Here is a 25,694-nt window from a genome sequence, read left to right as displayed (position 1 = left end):
TATATATATATATGTATATATATCCTACTTATAATAAATTTTTTACAAAAATAAGTACGATTTTAAAAGTTCTATAGTACTTTCTTTAAATTTTTATTTCATGAATACGAAAAAATTATTTTTCAAAAAATTGGATGTAGTATTAACTAAATAATCAGATCTCACAACAACCAAATAATTAAACAGTATCGACTAAATTATTTTGTTAATTTTTATTATACTGTTTAGCAATGATTGGAGATAGAAACTGTTTGAATTATAAGGTTTAAAAAAGTTAACATCGTGTTAAACGAAATCGAATGTTTCAACGAAATCTAATGAAACCTTCTGAGGGATAAATATTTAAAAGAACGACTTTAATTTTTTGTTTCTCATGAACCACTCAACTGATTTGATTCGAATCAAATTTTTCATGTCGCTATTTGAAATTGCATAACGTGATGTGAAAATTATGTTATCATTCAAAAAAAAATTTTAGCGTTATTAAATGAAATAATAAAAATTATAATTGTTAAATAATTTTTACACTATTTTTTTTTCTTCAGTTAAATGATTTTAATAGCTATATTAAAAATATTTTAGGAGGCGCAATTAGTTTCAGGAGCTAATTAATTTGTGCTAAAGATCATTACGGAATCAAAAAAAAACAAAACAAAAAAAAAAGATTTTCTCTGAATGAACATAGTTTTTTTACAATAGATTTTGAATCTTGACTCTTTAATTATGGTGATTAAGGGATGTGACAAATATTCGATAAAGTATTTTTTGGAAAAGTATTTTTCGACTAAGTTCTCTTTTTGGGGGGGATTTGAATGGATTTAATAAGGAATAATTTAAAATCGTATTTTTTACAACACATTATTAGAAATAGTTTTTACTCAAATTTGTCAAATTCTAAAATTTATTAATTTATGTTCTTAAAGACGTAAGGAAAAGCGTAAGTTGGAAAAATTGAAACTAGATTACTTTATTTTGATCCATAAGTTATGTACTGCTGATTTTTTTATAAAAATTATAATCAAGGGCGTCTATTTCGTCATTTTTTCAACACTTTTTTCTTCTTCAAGAATTGAGATTTTTTTTTTTAATTTGTTTCGTTTTTGCTGTTTTTCTATTCTTATTTACAGCGCAGCGTTATAACGGAGCGTTTTTTATAGACATAATATTTTATTGTCACTTTTTTCCTGTTTGGTAAGACAGATAACAGTTTAATCCAGGGAAGTGTGATTTTCAACGTTAAGTTAAATTTCAGAAATTCATAAATTTTTTTCTGTTTTTTCTATCGTTCTAAGATTTTTTTTTTTTTCATTTTTTTCTATTCTTTTATCGTTTTTTTTAAACATATGACAATTTTTTTTTAAACATATGACAATGTGAATAATAAAAAATTAAGATTTTTAAAGTCAAAATTTTTTTTTTTGGTTTCTATCTAGTTTTTTTTTTTTTTTTTTTTTTTTTTTTTTTTTNTGTTTTTTTTTTTTTTTAAACATTTGTTTTTTCTTTTATAAAGTTTTTTATTATGACTTGGCAATTAAGAGGGTTTCTATTAAACTTCATTCTTCAAATTTTTTTTGAAAGTTCGATAAGTGGAAAACTGAGTTCTTTCTTTCAAAACGACTTTTTCTTTTACAAATTTTCTTTCAAAAATTAAAATCGATTTTTATTTTTTCTGTTTTCCTTATATATATAATCTTCTTTTATGGGCGTTTTTGTGATGGCACTGTATTTTTATAGATTATATCTTTTTTAACGTTTGAGGATATTTTTTTTTTCGATTTCTTTTTTTCAACTTTACCTCTTTAGTTTTTTAAATAGTACTCAGTTTTTTATTTATCTTAAATATTTCTAATTATCTTAATATCTAATTATCTTTATTATCTTAAATATTTTTTTATAGTTTTGTTTTCTTTTACTTCATACCAATAACATAACTAAGTTGTGATTATTTTTCAATGAGACTAAATTTATTTATGTACATAAAACTATTTATACTTATATATATATATACAAAAAAAAAATCATTAATAATATTTATTAATGATTTTTTTAAAGCGAAAAAAGATGCCGTTCTGCCACCGGATGTTCCTTTTCTTCTTCTTCTATATGTATATGTAACGTAAAAAGCTTCAATTAATCCTTTTCTGAATATCCTTTTCTTATCTAATTATTCAAAACGAAATGCTTTCTCACACTTTTAAATTCACATCCTGTCCTTTAATCTATTTTTGGCTGAAGTATGCATATATTAAAAGTAAGGCATTTTTCCTGACGACTTATAATGTCGTTGCCGAGTGGAAGGATTGAAACAGGTCTTAGGCAGGGAAGGAGGGTACAAAATTTATTTATCAATTATTGGACCGAGATCAGCTATAAAAGTGGTCACGAAATGTTGTGCTCTTCATTATAAGTTAGGGAAAATCTTGCAATGTAAATCCGTAAAATGTTTCAATTTAGGGAGAAAGGGAAATCTTAATAATTGTAATTGGTTTATCAAATAGGTCGCGCGATTACCACAAAGAGCAAAGGGGAAAATGCGTTATTTTTAATGAATCCATACTTGAGCCAAAAATAGATTACAGGACAGGATGTGAATTTAGAAGTGTGAGAAAGCATTTCGTTTTGAATAATTAAATAAGAAAGGGATATTCAGAAAAGGAATAACATAAAAGGATTGATTGAAGCTTTATTATGTTACATATATATAACCATCGTTAAACAGCTGATCCAATTTTAGGTTTACGGCTATTAATGCTCAACTCCGTAGCCTTGTAATTTTAAATTGGCTTTCTCAAGGAATTTTTTCAAAATTACTTATCTGCCAGCAAGTATTCCAGTTTTTTGTTAATACAGTCAAACCCCGCTATAGTGAACCTTCAAGGGACCGAAATTTTGGTTCACTATAACCGGGAGTTCACTATATCCGTTACGCAGGCAATTTAACTGATGGTTCCCAAATTCCTCCCTTTATTAAACTTTATTCAAATAAATGACTGAAAAATATTATGTAGTAGCAAAAAGTTTGTTATTTTTTATTACTCTTCGTCCTGCATACAAAAAAAAAAAGAAAAATTAGTAATCTTTAGCTGATGAACAATCCTCAACATCAGATATGGAAACACTTCCCGACTCTCAGATAATTTTTCCTGAATTTCTGTTGGTCCACTTTTTAAACTTGTCTAACCTGCCATTCGAGCACATAAAAGTAATCTCATAAAATCGGTTAGCCGATTCATCTGCATTTGTTCAGATACTGGAAGATTGCGGCTTCTTTGAATGCTGAACCACTTCAGTAATGCTTCTTCAACATCCTTGTGATCTGCTTTTCTCAAATTTTTTCTGCCATTTAAATTTTTTTCATGAGCAGAAATTGTTAATTGCCTATTTTTCCATATGTTACGAACTGTAGATTTGGATAGTTTATATTTCCTGCAAATATCAGCTTGATTACACCCATTTTAAATTTTTCTGATTATGCTCATTTCATCATCAATGGAGAACATTTTACGTTTACTGCTCGCCATAGTTAAATTTGAGACACTTGTTAGCAGGATTTTTTTGAACTGCACTGAGAGCAAAAATGAGTTGAAATGAGGGCCTTATCAACACATATTAGCGTCCAACTCTTTGACCAATAATGAATAATTACTCATTCCCTCTGACAGAAAATGCATATTGATCTCACTGACACCTTACAGGTACATCATCTGCCTGGGTTGGAAACATCTACTTGATTTGTTTAGGGATGGAAAAGTAAGATAAAAGAAGCATGCAAGAAAAAAATACTTATCGCTACCTTACCCACTATAGATAGTTTTAAAAATCGGTATATGTAATTATTTTGAAGTAGAAATTTCAAAATCATTACAAAAAAATGAAGAAAAAAATCAGTTGAAGACAGAAAAAAGTTCATTATATCCGACTTCATCAATTTTTTTGGTTCACTAAAAATAACATTATACGGGTATAGCAAGGCACGGGACCGAACATTTCTTTCACTATATCCGGGAGTTCACTATAAACAGTGTTCACTATAGCGGGGTTTGACTGTAGTACCAGTAGATCTTTTTCTTAGCTATCTAACCTTATGAAATTTAGTCCGACCTTTCATTGAGTGCCTTCTTGTTGGTTGTTTAGTATTTAAATCACTTTAACGATACTGAATTTCGAGTAGAAAATACTAGTGCTAAAGTGTCACAGCCTGGAGACATCTCTATTTATAAACTTGACCAAAAGCGTTATGAGAGTCTGGAGAGAAAAAATGGCCAGTGCTCAACGGCATTAGTATTATCTCTTTTGGAAGAGGGAACACTTTTAGTTCAGTTTTCAAAAGAGTGCAATATTGAATTGATAGATTTCCATATGGATTAAAACAAGAAGTAGGGAAACAAAAATTTGATAGAGATTGGTTCCTAAAATAAATTATTAAGTAACTAAAATAATTTCTCATTTAATGGTTTAATACTTATTGTTTGAGAATTGTGTTTTGAATTCGGGAGTGATTTGATCTCTTTGAAAAGTGAAGCATTCTCTTATAGGTGAAGAATTATACCTCACATATAATTACAGTACAGAACCCGTTATCCGGAAAACCAAAAAACCGGAACGAAATTCGATAAATTTTCCCACCATTTTTAAAAAAAAAATTTTTTTTCTTCATGAGCTTTTAGGATTTTTCTTTCTTTTTTGAAAGATGTTCACCTTACCATCATTTTGGAAATAATCATTAGTGTATTACTTCATCGTTTTTTCTTCTTTTTAAGATAATTTCCAAAAAATTTTATTTTTTAGTTTGGTTTAACAATAAAAAAACGGCTTTTTGTAGCGATTCAGAAAACCGGAAAAATCAGTTATCCGGAATAGCGATGGTCCCGATCGTTCCGGATAATCGGTTCCCTACTGTATTAAATTTCACAAACACTTAAAAATAACAAAAAGGTTTAAAATTATACAGCAATTTTTAAAAAAAAAAAATCATTGTAGATAAAAAAAATGTATCATGCTCTGTTACTTATCATAGTGCATAGCGTTTTTTAAAGGTGCCTATTTTTGTTTCTTAAAATCCCTTAAAGAGGCTCTTTTTTTATTGGGTGTTTTTAAAAAGTGCTTAATTCTCTCTTGTTGAAAATGAGATTTTTTTTCTTCTTTACCTTGTAGATTTTCGCCACATATTATGCAAAAGCTTGCTTTTCACATTTTTCTATTCAACGTTTTCACAATTCATTCAGACAATCCATTTCCGAATGCTGTTGGTTCATAACGTATGAAAATGCCAATCATTTTACATGTTTGATTAAATACTTGAGAGTCCTCATATGGGTATACTGGTTTTAAATACGGTGATATGATCTCTGATCTCGGGGTTTTAATCATTACAAACGCCTTTTAACATAAAATATATTTAATAACAAGAAGGATGATGATAATGCTACAGTGGCATGGAGGAAACTGATTAGAAACTAACTGATTTTACATTGCTGCGCAGAGCGCCATCTATTGAGTTATAGAAATTATAATTAGTATGGAGAAATAATATTAACAACTGGGTTGGGTTCTTGCACTCTCGTGTGCATTTTGTAAGATATTTGCAATTGCAGGCTTCATTTTCCATCCTCCGAAATCGAACAAAAAAATCTCTTGATCTTTTTATGTTGGCTAATATAATCAAGAAAAAAGTTCTTTTCAGAAACTAGTTATTTTATCATGATCATATAAAGTCTTTGAAAATAATTTTACATTTTGTTAAAGTATACAGTGCTTTCAAATATTTTTTTAGTGCTTAAAAAGTTCTTAAAAGGTGCTTATTTTTGTTGAAAGATTTGGCTATGCACCCTGCTTATGTAGTCTGTATTTGCATAATTATACTAATATAGATTGTTCTTGTTTCAGATACATTTTATGATACTTCAGAGGAAGTAGGAGAATTCGCTATGTCATCTCCAGACAGTGGAGTGCATGATCTATCGCAGATGGATCCGGAAGCCAGAGCGAAGGCTTACGAAGAAAAGCACCGTGAATTAGCTAAGGTACAATTGCCAGTTAATTTTAATCTTGCCCTGTTTTTATGTCTTCGTTTCTTTCATAGAAAAAAATTATATTGCATTTTCTTTTGAATTTATTATTTAATTTGATAGTTAAAATGTTAATAAATCATATGTTTAAGTGCTGTAGCCTTATTTATTTTTAAAAACTAAATAAGACCCATTTCAAATATTAGGGGCTTAAAATTAACTGTGGCCTTTCAAAACCACTTAAAAACTCAGACCAGCAATCAATGTAATGGGATATTTTGTTTTTGATATCGTGTTTAACTCTGTGAGTTTTTATATCAAAGTAGATAATTTCATCATAATTCTAACATTTCACATTCTGTAAAATGTAATTTTTTATTTAAATTCTCTTTCTTAAAATTTTAAAAAAAAAAATCTAATATATACATGCCACAAAATAATTATAGTCCTTAGAACCACTGACAATATTTTCTTATTTACTACCCCTTTTATGTAACATCAAAAGATACCTGTTTCTGAACTAGTAAATTGTATATTGTAGTGTGCATAAATTTTTTATAATTTTAACTGATTTAAATTGAAAAGGTATTGGTTTTTGTGAAACTGTTCTACCTTAATGTGCTCGACTTTAAGCTCCGGTTTTCGGTCTACCGAAGCAGGGGAGCTATCCTCTGCAGAGGATCAAAATTGTGATGGCATGTATTCGGATCATCCTCGGGGATGTTTCTCAGACCAGCGCCAACAGCCCATTCTGTAGCTCTAGTACTAAATAAAATACCTACCTATCTACCAACTTAGATTGAAAACTCATTGGGAAAAAATGAAAGGGAATATTTCTGTTTTCTAGATTGAAGAGGAAATCAACACTTTGCGACAAGTACTCTCATCTAGAATTCGACGTATGCAAGACTTAAAGAGAGAACTCGGTATCACGGTTTGGAAAGAGTTTAAGGATGACATGGAACAAGGAATAAAAAACTTACAAGAATCAACTGCGTATGTTGCTTTTTATTTACAAATATGTTTGTTATGTGGGTATTTTTTAATTGTGTATTATTTGTTTTTTGATTCCTTTATTTAAAATTTCTTTTCTTTAAACTTTTTCAAAATTATATTTACAAAACTGAAAACTGAATTCTTTTTGGACAAAAAACTGAGCTAAGAAACCCTGTAAAATATTTAAAATTCCTTAAATCCATTGTATTGATTTTGCAAATTGCCAATTTAAATAGATTTCATTCACAAAAATTACATGCTTAAAAAATACTCATGCTTGAAAAAAGTAATGAACGAAAAACATTATTTAATCAAAAACATCTAAAATTCCATTAACTGGAGTTTATACCAATGAAAAGAGATATAATTCAATCATCAAACTCTTTTGCAAATCTTGTTTTTAAATTAGTTCTTTTTCAAATATTATACCTGAATAATATTTATTAAGTGGAAATATCAAATATGTTATAAAATGTCAAAGCTCATGATTTCAATTGTTTGAGCACACGAACTGCAAGTTATAGTATTGAAAAGAAACTAGAATGACCTCTAAAGCTTATGATTTCAATTGTTTGAGCACACAAACTGCAAGTTATAGTATTAAAAAGAAACTAAAATGACCTCTAAGAAACAGAAAGTTCAAGTAAAAACAGTTTTGATTGAAAAGACAGAATCAAATACAAAAATAGTAGGAAATAAACACATTTACATAGATCATTTTCTTACTCAGAATGTTACCTTGTGTTTAAGGGAACGAGTTATCAATATCTCTATTATTATATTTGCATTATTTCTTAACTTTGTTTTAATATACTTCATTGATATTTCTTTTATTAAATTTTAAAGTTAAAACTTTATAATTACTGAAACAAATTTATTTCTAATTTGTAGCTAAAAGGTATGATGGTAGATAACTAAGATAGTAATAGAAATTTATGACAGTAGAAGAAGTTTTAATGTTTTGTATATGTTTATTTATTATTATCATTAACCCTCTGAATGGTAGTCCCAGAATTTTTCTGAACTTTATGACTTTTCTGATTCAAAAACCAGCTTCTTCCAGTGCAATTTTACCCCAGGATTTGCTTGCTGTATGAAAAGATCTCATGATTTATTTTATTTTATAACCGTCGTTGAACATCCAACCCAATTTTTTTTTTTACGTTACCAATGTTTGACTGCGTGGCCTTGTTAATTTTTAAACCAATCCTGAAGGCGAGAGACTTCCTAGATCAAGTATTGGGAACATCTTCGCCTTCGTAGAGAACTTTTTGATGGAACTAACCAGCATTTGTGTTACATGCAGAGAAAAACCACGGAAACATCCCACAGTTAGCGGGAACTTAATAACTTAGCTTAACTAATAACCTAGCTTAACTAATGAACACATGAATTTTATTTTTAGATACCAGAAGACAAGCCAAACTTTGAAAACTGCCTCTGAAAAAACATCTGAAGCCTTTGGAACCATTGGAGCTAGTGTTAGCAAAAAGTTGGAGGAAGTAAAGTAAGTTAACCACAAACAGTGGGTGTCAAATAATTTTTTTTATTACCTGCCTTTATTTGTGGTAAATACTGTGTGTAAGACTTTTAAACAACAATAACATTAAATTTTAAATGAATTGAAAAGATAATTTGTTTTGCCTAAAAACATATTCTTTTAAAATAACGAATTTGAATGTTGCCTTTTGTCGCACCACTGCATTAAGCTTTCTGACTCACGCAAGGAGGTTGTGGCTCTACTCCCTTTTCCATAGAAAATAATAAACATTAATGAAAAGAGAAAAATAACAATTATTAAAATAAATATTTATAAATCTTTTATTTAAATATTTTATTTCAATAATTTTTCTTCCTTCTTCTCTTTTCATTAATCTTTAATATTTTCCATGTTCTCTCAATATTTTTAACTTATATATATTATATGATTCTATAGAATAGAATTTCGTAATCCCATTATTAATTTTCGATATCTCCTTGTACAGGGTCGGTTGAACTCAAGTAGACTATTTAATTAATGTGCCATCAATAACTGCTCTATCAGGGTGCATAACATTTTTAAAAAGTGCTTGAAGGTGCTTATTTTTTGTTTTATGTTTTTTTATTCTGGGTTTGTAAAAAGTGCTGAATTTCGCTTTCTTTTAAAAAGAGATTTTTTCTTTGCCGTGTCGATTGTTGTTCTAAATTAATAAAAATGCATGATTTTCACAATTTTCTCTGCAATATTTATCAGAAACTAGTTATTTTATCATGATTATGTAAAGTTTTTGAATTTTGTTAATTTTATTTTTATGAATTAGGAACTTTAAACGATAGAGAAAAAAATTTTTTTATTACTGCACAGATCCAAATTATGATTTTTTTGGGGGGGGGGAGTGATTAAAAACATTTTTTGAGTCCTTAAAAAGTACTTAAAATGTGCTTATTTTTTGTTGAAAAATCTGGCGACGCAGCCTGTCTATTCATGTTTTAAACCTTTATAAAACTTATATACTTTTTCATTATTTTTGTGTGATATAATTATTTTATATCAATGTATCTTATTAGTGAGTAATTTTTGCAGGCAATCTTCTACTTTCAAAGCCCTTGAAGAAAAAGTAGGCACTGCTTACACAAATGTCAAGGTAAATAAATAAATAACTTCATTGGACCTTCTGTTACTCCATATCCGAGCGTGATAAGATGTGTTTGTGGTGTCGGAGTTAATAAATGAATTTCAATGTGTCTGTAGTCTTCAAAATTGTGTTGTTATTATATATTGATGTTTAACCTCTGTTTATCTTTAGATATGTCAAAATTGTTTGTATGCCAATGAGTCATTATAGCCTTTGATCTCTTTTGTGTGACTTATGTATGTGTTGTTTAAAAAAAAAAGTCTTTTTCCTTTTTATAAAATACAACTCCGTAATTTTTTGCATTTAATAAAATATTTGTTAAATTAGTGCACATTTTAAAATTTTGACAGGATTGGTTATTTGTTTTTTTAAATTCCGAATCTAAATTTTTAGACATTGTTTCCTGCAATGCAATTTTATAAACATTTAAAAAGTTAAATTTTCTATAAAAAAAAAATTTTAATATGTCAAATACAGGTCAAACATATCAAATATAAGTTTTTAAATGAATCAAAAGTCAGCTAAAAAAATTTGAAACATTTTATAGTACTTTTGATCTAATGATTGAACTTTCATTTACTAAGATACAATTTTATTGATTCCAATGGCACTCTTTAAATCAAATAGTTATTAAGTTCAAACTATCAACTAAGTTACCAAATAGGACAAAACTTACTTTCTCTGAAAAAGTTTACTCTTTTTGTCTACAGGATTAATGTTTTTAACCCTTCAGGTGTGTGTTTAGCGGCAATATAAAAACAGGTGATCGAAAGTTTTCGCATTTGATACTCTATATTTCTAGAATTACTGCAGCCAGTAAAATAATAATGATTATAAGCAAAACATTTTTTTATGACTAATATGTAATTTTAAATGCTAAAATTTAAAAAACAAAAAGTTTAATAATCAGTCAGCTTTAAAATTGTCTTTTCATTCAAATTATTGGACTTTTTCATTTAAAATTTCGGTTTTAACGTATAAAATTTCATTGTTTAATATAGTATAAAAATGTTAGGTAATAAGTTGGTAATTATGTAACATATTATTTAAAAAATTATGTTATAAGTATATGATTTTTAATAATTGGGAGAGTAAAATATTTTGATTTTATAGTTAGTTAAATTGATGTAGGTAAGTATAAAGAAATTAACAGTAACTTAAACCCACCATTTTAACTGAATTATTACAACCTCATTCATCGCTGGCCAATTGAAGTTAGAAATCATTGCCAATTCAAAAAAAAAAAGTTAACCTCTGTTTGCACATTCCTTGACCATTGTTGGTCACTCATACTAAGTGTATATAGTGATTATAGTTTATCTAATTATGGTGTCATGATCACTGCAGATAAAATATATCCATTCTCTGATATACCATCACTGTGATATACCATACCTTGTAATATCTTCCTTTTTTTATACACTTATAAGTAAAAATGATTAAGCCAAACTGTTATTTTTTATATTTTTTAATTGCATATGTAAATGTATTTTCTTGAAAAATTGTTTTAACTAAAGCTGGCCTTTAAAGGAGCATGTGGTAATATTTATAAATAAATACAGTCGGACCCCGATTTAACGAATTCGTCGGGACCGGAAATTTTGTTCGTTAAATCGGGGTCATTCGTAAAATCGGGGTTCAAAAAATATTGTTTTTTGTACATATGTATTATTAAAAATTACTAGTTATAAACGACTATCTAAGATAAGAAAGGAATTTCCTGTTTGACTCAAAGTCCACATGACAAACCCCCGGAAAATGACCTTGCAAGTGCAATATCTTATTGACTCTGTCCACCTACCCACAACGAATTTAGTTTTTCCCTGTTGCAGGCTTTTCTTTCGTTTGAGACGAATATGCACTTTTTCTATTTTATTCCTCCCAGGAAAGATTTTTTTCCCTTTAGAATCTGCCAATTACAAAAAAATGCAATATTTTTCTGATCAAAATTAATGAAAATTTTTTTTTCCGGATGCTGAAATAATTCGGGGTTAATTATTCGTTAATTAGAGGTTTTTGCTGGGGTTGAAAAAAAATTCTTTAAATTGCGAAATTAGTTAAATAGAGGTTCGTTAAATCGGGGTCCGGCTGTATTTATTAATTACAGATAGCATTCCTTAATTTGAAAATAATTTCTTAGTATCATATATGTTTACATTTTTAACCACCTTTTGCAGTATATGTTAGATAATCAGTACAATTAGTATAAAATAAATTTAATTTATGTTTTAGTAAACAACAATTAATTGCTACAATAAGGCAAGATACTGAGATAATATTTTTTTGTACATTTTATTTCCTAATGTTATGTAGAAAAGTATAATTTATTTGATATTTCAAACATATAAGTGTTTCAAATCTAAATTTTCTAGACTAAAGTTAGTGGGACCAATAGTAGCGACCTGTCTGAAGAAAGTGGAAATAATGGACAGCCTCTCATAGCAAATACAACCCCGAGTGAAATTTCTGCTGAAAAATCCTAAAAAGGGGGATCTTTAAAAAAAAATCAATCATGCTAAGGGTATTGTTTGCACTTTGGGTGGTACTTACATAAGCACCATTCTTTTTTTTTAAAATTGTGTGAATTTTATTTATTTACTGTTCAAGAAATGTGCTTATTAATTCATTTATTTTTATTTGCTATTTTGTTACATGAATAGTATCTTGTGTATTGTATGTATCATTTATTAAAAAGGACCTTTTTAATAGTTCTTTGCAATGTTTAATTATAAATACTCAGAGGGGGTAAAGATGGGTAGTAAAGTTTCTAAATCTATTGCTCTTGTTTTTCTTGTGAAATTTAATTTCTTTTAACCGCTAAATATTTTTTATGAAGAAAATATCAAATAAATTTAATGATGAAATTTTATATTTTTAAAATTTAAATATTCTTCACATTCAAGAAGATAATTAAGGATACGTTGTTTGAAATGGAAATTTTTCCCTTTTACATTTAAAATATGGTTTTATATTTTTATAAATATAGGTTTTTACTAGTTTTTTTTTTTTTGTCCCCTTCAGTGGTTTTTATATTTAAGGGCTTCTTATACATACTTTTGCCACCCACTCTGAATATTTAATTATCTGATGTTGCAATTTTATTTCATATTTATTATCCTGAAGTAAAATAGTGGTTAAATTCTCCAAACTGTATAATAACTTCGAAATGTTTTTTTTTTTTTTTTTCAAAAGTAAAGAATTCTCATACCTATAGGTATAAGCATGGTGCGTGGAGTTTTTAAAAGGTGTTTAAAGGTACTTATTTTCGTTTTTTAAAGGCCCTTAAAGGTACTTTTTTTTATTGGGTGTTTTTAAAAAGTGCTTAATTTTCCCTTTTCGAAAATGAGAGTTTTTTCTTTATTGTGTCGATTTTCGCTACGTATTATGCAAAAGCGTGCTTTTCACATTATTATATTCAACGTTTTAACAATTTATTCGGCCAAAAACCATTTTATTTTACATTTGGTCCATAGAGTAAAAACGCCAATCATTTTACATGTTTGATAAAATACTTTGGATTCCGCAAGTGTGTCTACTGAGCTGGGTTTCGGTGAAAATATAGCACTCGCATGTGCAACTCTGCTGTATTTTACAAGATATTCTCAATTTCAGGCTTCATTTTCCACCCTCTGATATCGAACCAAAAAATCTCTTGATCATTTTATAATGGTTAAAGTAATCAAGAAAAAAGTTCTTTGTCTAAAACTAGTTATTTTATCATGATCATGTAAAGTCTTTGAAAATTATTTCAAAGCAAGCTCAGTATATAGTGCTTAAAAAGTACTTATTTTTTATTGAAAGATTTGGCTACGCACCCTGTATAGGATTATATATAATCATGAAATTTTAGAATTTTTTTCAAATATGGCTGTTTAAATTTAATTTCTGTTCTAAGTATATAAAAACCACTTTCTTGTGAATTTGTTAACCGAAAATTAATTTTACGTTACACTTGAAAAAGTATATGAATATTCAGATATTTATACTGATTTTAAAGAAAATTGTTTCGATCATTTCCATCGGAAAATGTATTGGAAATAATTTGTGATAAGTGCTTTTCAAAGGTTTTATAAACATATAAAGTTTATGTTTCAAAATAATATATTTCTGATAATTTGTTTTTTCTATAAATGTACATTTGTCCTTAAGTAAATGTCTAGTCTTTTTATATCACTTATTGATTGATATGCATGTTTCTAAGATATTTAAATGGAATAGCTTTAACCTGTTATTTCTTAAGGTGAAATTTATAACGACGTATGAAGTGCCTATTTCTATTTTCGGAAATATTTGTACGAGATTTTTTTTTTATTAATTAAAGCATTATTTCTGAAGCTAAATATTTGTCTTTTTAAAATGAAAAATAAAATTGTATTTTGAATGATTTGTGTATTGCATTTTATTAATAAATACACTAACATTAAAAATCAAAGAACTTAGTTGTCGTGATTCATCATTTTTAATGTGGTTAGTTGAAAAATTTCTTGTAAAAATGGATGGAAATATATTTTGTTAGAAAAAAAATATCTTGTGGGTATGATAACAGCTGTAGTTTAATGAATAACTCATAAAATGTAAGATCTGTTAAATTTTTTTAAAAATTTCAGCAATAATAATTTGACTTTCATCACATTAATACATTCTACTTGATTCACTTGCTATAAAAAAAATCACTAACTGTTTCACTTCAAATTGACACAGAAACCATGATAAGGTATGTAAACTCAACAAATTCTTATATGGGAACTGTGAGGGCTCAGAAGATAGAGCGCACATCCCCCAATGAGGTGACCCGGGTTCAGATCCCAGTGATGGCTGGTGAATATGAATTCCACAACCAGCTTGCATCAACCACCGTGCTGACTTAGAATATTCTCAATGGTAAACAGATCATAGGTCAGACTAACCGTGGTAGATTTTCCTCTCCATTAATGCAAATGCGGGTTAGTTCCATCAAAAAGTCCTCCACAAAGGCGAATTTCTCCCAATACTTGATAAAGAAGTTCACTTGTCCTCTGGATTGGCTTCAAACTTACAAGGCTACAGAGCTGAACATTGGTAGTTATAAACTCAAAAATTGGGTCAGCTATTCAATGACTTAAAAATAATCTTTAGGAGATTGTTTATATGTTAGAAATTATATTGAAATTTGGAGCTAAATATACCATATCAGACCCTAGTGTTTTCATATTTAGTTATCATATCATTAATCCTAGTGTTTTCATATTTAGAAAAATGACAAATCAACTATTTAAACTATCTATGTTGATGATTATTGGTCAGAAGCCCAAAGCAATTACTGAAACATCTTGAAAGAAAATTAGACATCAAACACAATAAATTTGTAAAAACATTGTAAAGGGGATAGAATTCGAAAAAAAGGCAGATAAAATTTATCAAGTCATAAAGATTTCATATTGCAAAATATAAACTTAGTCTCCTATCGATGTAAGCATTCAATTAAAGAATCCTTGTAACCCAAATTTACCTTATTGAGAACTAATTAAGGGTTTAACGTATTTAGCAGTTAGTACTAGATCTGAGAGGTCTCTAGTTGAGCGGTATCTCCTGCGAATGCTGTGCAAAGCGTTGAGGTAGCGAATATGCATCTTGCTGTTACCCTGGATGCATATTCGTGACCGTCGTGCTATCATGTCTTTCCATTTGACAAAGGCGTATAAGCCTAAAATTGAGCACACAAGCATGCAAATGTATGTAATTCCAATAAATTAGATCTGATATTGCTTAGTTTACTTAAGGAGTAAACTAAGACAATACTTAACATGTTTTGATAGAGCACATTGGATAACTGAAAAAAAAACAATTTTGAATACCTAAATAAAGCTAAAAATTATGTACTATTGTTTAATGATGAACAAATAATAGGTTAGACTGATTCGGCTAACTTTAAGGATAATAGAACATCTTCTAAAGGTTATCGTTTTAAACTTAATAATAGTTTAATATCATAGGAATCTAAATACTGTAGTTTTATTTTCAACAGAATCTGAATGCATGTCGTTAACAGAAGTTTTAATTTAATAATGGCAAAAATTTAGTTAAAAAATATTTTAAAAATAGTTTAAAAATTTAATAATAGTTTAATATTATGGGAATCTAAAAAGCAAAGAACTGTAGCTTTGTTTTCAACTGATTCTAAATATATGTTGTTAACAGAAATTTAACTGTACATTTGCAAAAACTGTTAAAAGAGCTAAATTTAAATAAATTTTGTAATATTGTTATATTTCATAATTCTGATGCTTTAATACTATCTGAAAGACTATTATACCATAATTGACCAGAACATATAGATATTTGAAACCATTTTGATAGATAATCTCTCAAAAATCACCATGTCAATTTTAGTCAAACCACACACTGAGCAAGCAAGCGGTAAAAAGGTACCATAGAGATGGCAAATTCCTATACTTTTACACAATGATGCATATAGATGATGTTCACATGCTAAAGTATGGGTAATCTGCCACGTGCCCTTTCAGTGCGTAGCCTGCCTGTATTGACAAATTAGAATATTGACTAAAGGACTAACAAAGTCAAAACATTTTAAATGTCTTGAAATTATTGATGGTTAATCATTACAAAAAGGGAAATGAACTCCAAAGCTCACATTGGGTATACTTAGAGAGCCATCTTACGAGCGTAACTCGAAAAACATACACCTTCACTTACTGTGTTGTCATTTGGATTTTGAATAAACCGCACATTATTTTATTTACTTCTTTATTTTGTGTTTTCATACTATTTTGTGCCATTTTAATAAGTATTTTAAATGGACTTGATGTTAGTTATTTCACTGTGCTTTAAACAGCAACACACTCTGCCCGATACAACAATTAAGAGGGGGCACAAGGGTCTAATTGTAATGTCAATAATTCCTATATAATGAAGTGTCTTAGTATCTAACTCATGACACCTAACTCCCCACCAATTATTAAACTATTATTAAATGCCTTTATTCATGGCATATGGGAGTGTCTGGAATAACATAGGCATGCAAAAATTCTGACTGTCTACAAAAATACATCAACCGATTTAGCAATTATGTAGAGAAATATTTTCATATTGAGTATTTCAAATGATTTAAATATTTCAATAATAAATTCAATATTTTAAATGACACAGATTTTAGTAATCCAACAAAAAAATTAGAAAACTTTTAGAAATTTACTTACAGGTTCAAAATTGCATAAAAGATCCTCTTAAGGTACATAATTGCTAAAGTTTAAAATTAAATAATAAAAAATGATAGTTATTCTATTGTGTGTAAATCAAAATCAGTGATGCAAATCAAATAAAAAACAATAATTTATTTCATAAAGCAATCAATAGCAATACGAGCAGGTCTGCAACTGCTGAAATTTGCCAAAATCTGCACCATCTTCCTCTATTTGGGTTTGGTAGAAGTGCAGGAAAACAAGGCCGCACAGATGCACAAGAGGACACGTCAACAAATTTAACCGATCAGAAATTTAAGAAAATGTCTGTTTTGATTATAAAAAATAAATATTTTTATATGACAATTTCTTTTACAGTACAAAGTTCAAACTTTTCAGTTTAGCTAAAAACATAGTCTAACAAACATGTTCAGAAAGTAATTATTAATTATGCATAGAACTCGTTTTTATAAGTTCAGAGGTGAAAAATCAAAATGAATTTATTGCTTTAAATAGTGTATGCTTGAAACAGCATTATATACTAGTAAAATTGCAGTTTTTTAAAATAGCTTCTAATGATAGTGAACTTAGATAATTGTTAAAAAGTCCAACAGTTCAGTCTTTTACATCAGAAAATTCGCAGTAAATATTTCCAAATTATTTTTCAAACTCAAAAGTCATTGTCACTATCACCATGAGGCACTACAATTCCAACTTTTAAATCAGACAGATTTTCTAAATCTTGATCATCACTTACATCTGACGCATCATCATCTTCACCATCTAAGTCTAAATCAGAGTCAGTATCTAAATCATCATCTTTGTCCCCACCACTCATCGACCCGTAGACACGACGATGGGGATCCCGCCTCACACCCGACGGTGCCGGTTGAGGACGCTTCGGTTTCTCTCGCGGTGTATTTCCAGATGGATCATTCACCACCAAGAAATTGTCCAGATTCCCACTTTCCTCGCTTCTCAACAAATCATCTTGGCGAAGTTTCTCTACCATGCGTTTTGTAACTTCTTCCCGTTGCAATACGAGCTCTTGTTCTAGTCTTTCGAGTTCTTCGAGCTGTTGTTCCAGATAAGCGAGCCAGGTAAACTTCATGACATACGTCTTGTAAAGATCCTCCAATTCCAATTCTAAGCGCTCATACTCATCCATGAAGGCAGGTCTGACTGACTTCAGAGTTTGAAGTCGTTTCTGATTTCGTTCTAAATCCATTTTCCTCTTTTCAATTTTAGCCTCCAAATTAGCTTCATCAGCTGCTATGTTCTCGATCATAGTATTTGTCTTTTCTATTTCTTCCTCCAGGCTCTTGGTGGCGTTTTTTATTCCCTGTTCAATTTCTGTTATGTCCAACTGTTTGGACAAAACGACAGATCGTTTGTCGCGCAAATCCATTTCTTTCAACAATAAATCGTATAGTGTGGCACCTTTAACAGTTATTTCGGACGCTAGATGGCGGGTAACTTTCAAGTCATTTGACTTAGACGAAATATCGAAACTATGATGCATGTGAGAATCTTCGTCAATAGACTCGAGATCATTTTCCGTTTTAGTTTTCATCGCTTCGTACAAAAGAGAAGTAATCTTTAATAATTCCTTCACAGCATAACCATCTGACATATAAAGTTTTTTAGCATTAAGCTTAATGTAAGCTTTCACAGCCATAAATTGAACGATTGATTTGATGAATATAACTCTGTCCTGTTCCGTGTCTACGTCATCCGGCAACTCTGCGTTAGGGTCATATCTTTTAACAAGCCACTGCAGAATCTCAGCTACTAAAGTAAAGTTCGGATAGCGAAAGTTTTCCAAAGAAATAAGTCTAGGATACCCAAGGGCTCTCATCATTTCAGTAAAACATCGAAGATCCTTGAACGACATCTTTGTAGTCGGAGAAAGAAATAAACATTATCACCATGACAACCACTAATGTTGATGATGTAGACTAACGGGCAGGTTTGGAGCTCTCTGCAGTATTTTGCTTATAGCTCGCTTATTATTGAGTGAAAAATAGGATGAAGTTTACGAAAGATGAAACGATTGCAGTCTGTGATTGTCTGACGAATGAAGTGATCCGAATATCACGATTCGAAACACTTCATAAAAATCAGTCATTCAAATCACGTGATTCCAATCAGTATATCCGAACAGCAGGATTCGAATAAGTCATCCGAGTCACTTCTTATTAATCAGTTATTAAAATCACATGATGAATCAGTGATTTGAATCACTGATCTGAATCACTTGATTCGAATACTGATCAAAATTGCGTGATTCGAATCGCTGATAAGAATCGGATTCGAATAGTGACATAAATCACATGAATTGAATCAGATTTTCGAATCATTGATCCATAGCTCATGATTCTGATCATACTTCTGATTTGAATTGTGATCCGAATCACTTGATTCTAATTAGTGATCCAAATCAGAATAAGAATCAGAAATTCAAACCATATGATTCAAATCAGGTTTCAGAATCATATGATTCAAATCAGGTTTCAGAATCATATGATTCAAATCAGTGCTCTGAATCACTTCATAACAATCACTCATTTGAATCACTTGATTTGAATCAATAATCCAAATCACTTGATTCGAATCATTGATCCGAATCATTTGATACAAATTATTGGTACAAATTATTTGATTCGAATCAGTGATGAGTCACTTGATTAAAATTCGATCCTCTCACGGCGTTATTTTAGCGCAAACCGAGTGTTTCACTGTAATTTGTTTTATGTACCAATTTTGATTTTAAAAAAAATATGAATTGCATAATCACAAAACTAGTACAGATATAAACGTAAATATTTTTGAATATAAAATGTAATATTAGAACAATCGAAGGCAAAAGTATAATACGCCATCTGGGGAGAAGACCGATTCTAAGGCTTGACTGTTCCATCTCCTCTTCTCAGTTGTATAGGAATGTTTGACGATATTTTCCCTTTTCTTAATATTTTTCGAATTTAATTGCCAAAAACATTTTTTAAAATTCCCTCGACGCTTTCTTTTAGAACTATGTTCAATGTAGTTTTCATTTCCATATAGTTTCCTAACTTAAAAGTTTATAATTTATTTGAAAATGAAGACAAAAATTAACGTATTTCCTTCTCCTATAATTCGCCACACGCTAATGGTGAAAGCATACGAAGTGTTGCCATATGTATAGAGTTCTGCTCTACGCATCCTGTGGCCCATTACCATCGCCAATATAAAGAATTAAAGATGAAAAGTACAAGTCATTTTTTTTAGAAACAGCACTTACAGAAAAAAGAAAAGTAAATCAATTGAAATAATAAACAATAGAAAAAAGAAAAGTAAATCAATTGAAATAATAAACAATAAACTCTCTAACGTCATCTAAATTAATGCAGAGTCTACTGTCTGCGATCAATCCCCTTCTTAGAATTTACTAACTAAATATGTTCCACTATTCATAAAAAATGTTCCACTATTCATAAAAAAGTAAGACTAAATATATTAGTATCAAAAATGTCATTTGAAAGTAATTACAAAAGCAATTCGCGGGTTGGTGAACGCACCGAGCAGAAAGGCAAATACAAGTAATAATTATGATAGCTTTTTTAGGAGACAATAAAATGATGCTGAGGCATATCAATACTGCAGAAAAAATGTAAAAAAAAAAGTCAATTTAAAGTCAATTTTATAATAGATTAATAATTTTTATCTTATTTTTTATCAATTTTATTATCCAACTTCTCATTGATTTGAATCAGCAAGTCATTTGAATCCGAATGAATAAATGATTCGAATCAGTAAGAGATGATTCGAATAATTTATTCATTCAGATTCAAATCAGTTGTTTATTCGAATCAGTGAGTGGTTGGATAATGAAATTGATAAAAATGAGATACTGATTCGAATAATCAAAATGAACTGATTTTATTGATTCTAATCATTTGATGATTTGTTTTGCCTCTGCACCACATATATCTGTTAGGCTCAGATTCTTCGAGATGCTAAATTCTTCGAGATGGCATTTAGTTGTTGTTCATTTACGTCGCACTAGAGCTGCACAATGGGCTATTGGCGACGGTCTGGGAAACATCCCGGAGGATGATCCGAAGACATGCCATCACAATTTTGATCCTCTGCGGAGGGGATGGCACCCCCGCTTCGGTAGCCCGACGACCTGCACGCGAAGTCGAGCACTTTACGGTAGAACAGTTTAACGAGGACCAATACCGCACACCCTCGGTCCCTACGCAGGCTGATCCAAGTGGTCACCCACCCCCACACTGACCATAGCCAGTGATCTGCTGGGAACCGTGTCTTAACGATCAGTCCACTGCGGGACAGTTGGCATTTAGAATTGAAAAAATAAATTTTTTTAATAGTTCACAAAAGAAATTAAATATTTAAAAAATTATTTAAGGGGCATATACACCTAGGTAGGTCGGAAAAATCGATTTTTCTCCATCTAATTATGTTCTTCACTGTTTCAAGAATCATAATCCAAAAGATTAAAACGAAATTCGTCATAGTTTCATCGTCTGGTTTAACCAAACCTAAAAAACGCATTACATTTATTATTTAAAGATTTTGAATAATTGAATTATTTATGTATTGTTCTATTGTTCATTATGAAAAAAATAAATGAGAAAACTAGCATTAAAAACCCCATTTTTTTTTCTTCAAAAAAAAAACAAATTTTTTTATAAAAAAAATTAGTTGTGTGTGGGTGGGGATCTGAGTCTATGACCCTCCCCAGGAAAAATTTCTGGATCCGCCCCTGTCTTTAGGTTTGTACCTTTAAAAGAAAGATGAGAATAAAGGAAATAGTAATATAGATACACAAATGTCAGTGTTGACGTCATCGGGATGACGAACCAGATCTTGTCATTTCTTTAAGTTCAAACCAGGTGGAACAGGTCATGGTACTGCAGTATTAGTAAATTGGAAGATGCATCAGTGATCTGATTCTCTTCATTCGAATTGTAATTTCGAGCATTTTATTCGAATAACTTGATTTGAACCATTCATTTTTCCTCCACAGTTCACGTGCTCAGTAGCCTACTTCTGGAGTCAAGCATCGTTGGCTGCGGTCAGTCTATGTAGGGACCGAGGGTGTGCTGTATCGGTCCTCGTTAAATTGTTCTACACTAAAGTGCTCGACTTCGCGTGCAGGTCGTAGGGCTACCGAAGCGGGGGTGCCATCCATCAAAATTGTGATGGCATGTTTTCAGATCATCCTCAGGGATGTTTCCCAGACCGTGGCATAGCCCATTGTGCAGCTCCAGTGCGACGTAAATGAACAACAACAACAGTAGCCCACCTCCTGCGCGCACAACGGTGCCTTGCTGTTAACGTGACACACATTTGTCGGGAACATACAGATCTACAGAGTGACAGTTAATATCGAAACTGTGGTGCCAGTTGTCGAACGAATGTGTTGTTGTAAAAGAGGGGTATTTATATTTCAATGTCTCCGAGCCGTTAGCGTAAAATAGCTGTCTTCATTGCGCGTTGTTGCATGTCTAAGCCCTTGCCCTGATCTTCCAGTCTCCAAAAAACAGTTCCAGATCCTGGAAATCACACTTTGTAAAACTCCAGTGGCTTCTGCTACTTCAGCTTGTGTTTTGTCCCCCTCTAACCTGCCAACAACTCTTCAAGCTTCCGATTCGGTTAAATGATTTCGAAGAGACATCACACTCATCGAAAGAAAGTGCTTACTGAAGGTCGATCATTCCTTTCAGCTTTGTCTTACATGAAAATCAAATCAAATTAGCTGCCGCTAAAGCGTCCTCTTCGAAAACTCAAAATTTGTATACTGCAAAGTTAGAAAATAAGAAAAATTTCGATTTGTGACTATTTTCTTCAGTACACAAAATTGGCATATACAGTTATTTTATACAATATTCTTTAATTGTTTTGGGCAGAGTACATCGCACAGTTTGGGTATTCATGCGATCTAAATATTTTAGATCGCATGAATACCCAAACTGGCCATAAATATTTTTAATAACATTTTAAATTTTTTCATATTAGATCAGTAGGTAAAATATCATTCTATCAAATAATGCATGTTAATGCTTTTATTTAACTGAATATTTCTTTTCTCCTGCATTTTAGGGAAAAAAAACACTTCTCCAACATTTTGAAAATTATGATTTAAAGATCATGCTTGGATTTAAAAAAAATCATGCTTTAAGATGTAATGGTTTAAAGTTAATAATATTATTTATACTCGAAAGCCCCATTATATTTTATATATTTTTAGATTTACAAAGGTATTAAAACCGTTTTGAGTGGGTTGTTTTAGACATTTTCAGCATAAGGCTTATACAAGAAATAGTTTTCTTACTCCTACACAACTGGCCATTAAAATTGCTACACCAGGAAGGAATGCAAATAACAGAATGATATTTATTGGACACGTAAATAATGTATTATTGATTCCGATACTTTATTTTAAATCATTTATTTCTTAATTCGTTTCAAAAACAATAAAAAATTAATTCTAATTACAGTTTTAAGACATTTTATAAAACATTCTGATAAGAAGCTATAACTTTTATGTTAGATAGTTTTATGTTTTATCATATACAGAAATAATTTTATCAAAAATTAATTTTTATAAAAAATTATTTATTTTGATAGGAAAATATGCAGGCAGTATTCTGAAAATGTATACTACCAGGGGTCTGTTCAGGGCAAATTTACTGCTGTTTTGAGAAAATTTCACAAATTCAATTTTAGGAAAATTAGTAGCTTCGCAAAATACTTTTAACATATTTTCTAAAAATATTTAAATATTTTTGAAAATAATTTCTTATTTTACCATATTTTTGTGTTACGTTTTTTTTAACCCTTTGTTTACGGCGTTTAATATGATGAAGCCAGCTATTCTGGTTCACCTGTTGTACCAGCCTTAAGCAAAAGGTTAATATAATTTTCAAATTTCACAAATTATGTCTAAATTTTCACAAAATAGGTACCTCTAAAAAAAAAACAAGACAGACCCCTGACTACAGTTTGCTGTCAAACAGAATGTCGTAGTAAGGAAGTCTCTCAGTCAGCTAATTATAGCCACCATCAGTAAAGTTCCTACTTCTAAGTCTCATGATATTGAATGTCTTATATCCAACTGAATTAAAAGAAGAAAAAAATCACAAACAGATTTGATATTAAGAGCTCTGGACAAGACAGTTAAAATACTTTTCTATAAAAATTGTTAAATAAAGTTAGACAATGAGATTAATAACTAAAATGAAAATTATTGCGAACACATCGTTTAAACATTATCTGTATAAACTTAAAACAAGAATAAAGTTAAGTCAGTAGTATGAACAGAACAGTGAGCATAAAAATCCTTAACAGAGATAAACTCTAACACCCGTATTCACCTTGGAAACCAACCTTCAGGTTTTATGAGAGCAACTCCAAGTTAGATTCCAAAATTTCATTTCACAATGTGCATAACTGCATGTCAGTTGGACCCAGAGTTAACTAACTTTAACCAGATTTCCCCGGTTTGATTTACCACTGATGAGCAGTAGGCGAATTTTTATTTATTTATGTTTTCAAAATTAACACTTTTGATGTTTGGTTCCTTTTTTTTAATGTTCAGTGAGGTTAATTCATTACTGATTAAGATGTAACTATAATTAATTTATATCAAATAAATGCATATTAATAAAATGGATATTAAGTTTATCCTGATATAATATATTCCATAGAAGATATTATATATATATTTCTCAATAGAAGAAATAAAGATAAGAACAATGGAAATAAAAATATGGCCACCGAAGCCGACGTCTTCAGGGGATAGCAGCTCCAGAAGCCATAAAACAAAACCTTTTCTATTGAAAGAGCCAGACAAATATCAAAATTTTCTCTTTCAGTACCCCGAAGGTTTGCAAAAGTCCAGGGAAAAAAGGATAGGGAAGGTAAGGATTGCGTAACAGATTAATATAATGCTTAACTGGGGCTGCTCAGTCAAGACTTTAATTTTGCCCTGTTAAAAGAAATAATAAACTAAAATTCCTCAATCATTTTCCCAATAAAAAATTTAACATTATAAGGAAAATCATTATTTCTCAACAAATTATTTGCAGCCTCCTGAAAACATTCAACGTTATTGCAAATTTTTTTAACTCTAAACAATTGAGAAAAAAAAAATTTGAAAATTTTATTGCACAAACTAGTATTAAAGTTACAGAAAAAATAACTTTAAATTTAAAAGCGTTTCGTTTACCAAAAACACCAATTTTAATATTTTTATCAACAATATCAATTTTAAAATCTAAATATTCAACATTTAAGCAATTCTCATTAGTTTTTTTCAAAACCAAATCTTCAGGATAAATACTAAAAATAAAATCATATTTATCACAATTAAACAAAATCAGATCATCAATATATCTAAAAGCATTAAAATCATTGAACTCAAGAAATTTAGCTTCAAAAAATGCAAAAAAATATTAGCAAAAGCACCAGAAAAGGAATTACCTTGTGGAATTCCAATAATTTGTTTATAAAAATCCAGACCATTAAAAAGTACATTCTCAAAAAGATTAAACCTACATAATAAATCCAACCAATAAAATTATCAATTTTCTCATTAAATAAATATTTATCAAAAATGCCACCACAAATTTCAATAATATGTGCATGTGGAATACTAGCGTACAAACTTTCGAAATCAAAAGTATTAATACTAGAAATTACATTATTATTGATATAATCCAAAACATCAAAGTTACTTTCTATAACAATATACTGATGATTTGATTTTGTTTAATTGTGATAATTATGATTTTATTTTTAGTATTTATCCTTAAGATTTGGTTTTTATTTTGTTTTGTATTCTTTTACTTATATATTTCTCAAATTATTATTAGCAGTCGTTGCTG

General features: G+C 29.7%; 2 protein-coding genes across 2 annotated transcripts in view; one reads left to right on the top strand and one right to left on the bottom strand.

The window, feature by feature from the left end:
• Positions 1-14,003, top strand: part of LOC107438822 (tumor protein D52) — an 18,101-nt gene extending 4,098 nt beyond the window's left edge. Inside the window, exons 2-6 of the mRNA XM_071181663.1 lie at positions 5,887-6,023; positions 6,856-7,004; positions 8,410-8,511; positions 9,568-9,628; positions 11,992-14,003. Of these exons, the coding sequence (XP_071037764.1) occupies positions 5,887-6,023; positions 6,856-7,004; positions 8,410-8,511; positions 9,568-9,628; positions 11,992-12,102 (560 nt within the window). The 3' untranslated portion in view covers positions 12,103-14,003. The remainder of the gene's footprint in view (positions 1-5,886; positions 6,024-6,855; positions 7,005-8,409; positions 8,512-9,567; positions 9,629-11,991) is intronic.
• Positions 14,004-16,935: 2,932 nt separating this feature from the next.
• LOC107438810 (clusterin associated protein 1) lies at positions 16,936-18,791 on the bottom strand. Its single transcript, XM_016051192.3, has one exon. It carries the CDS (start codon positions 18,689-18,691, stop codon positions 17,468-17,470), a length of 1,224 nt encoding a protein of 407 aa, XP_015906678.1. The 5' UTR covers positions 18,692-18,791; the 3' UTR covers positions 16,936-17,467.
• Between the last annotated feature and the right edge of the window lie 6,903 nt (positions 18,792-25,694).

Source organism: Parasteatoda tepidariorum, chromosome 6 (assembly GCF_043381705.1).
Source record: "Parasteatoda tepidariorum isolate YZ-2023 chromosome 6, CAS_Ptep_4.0, whole genome shotgun sequence".
In the NCBI taxonomy this organism is placed as follows: Eukaryota; Metazoa; Arthropoda; class Arachnida; order Araneae; family Theridiidae; genus Parasteatoda; species Parasteatoda tepidariorum.
Note: the sequence above shows the minus strand (reverse complement) of the source record. Positions and strands in the feature narration are given on the sequence as shown.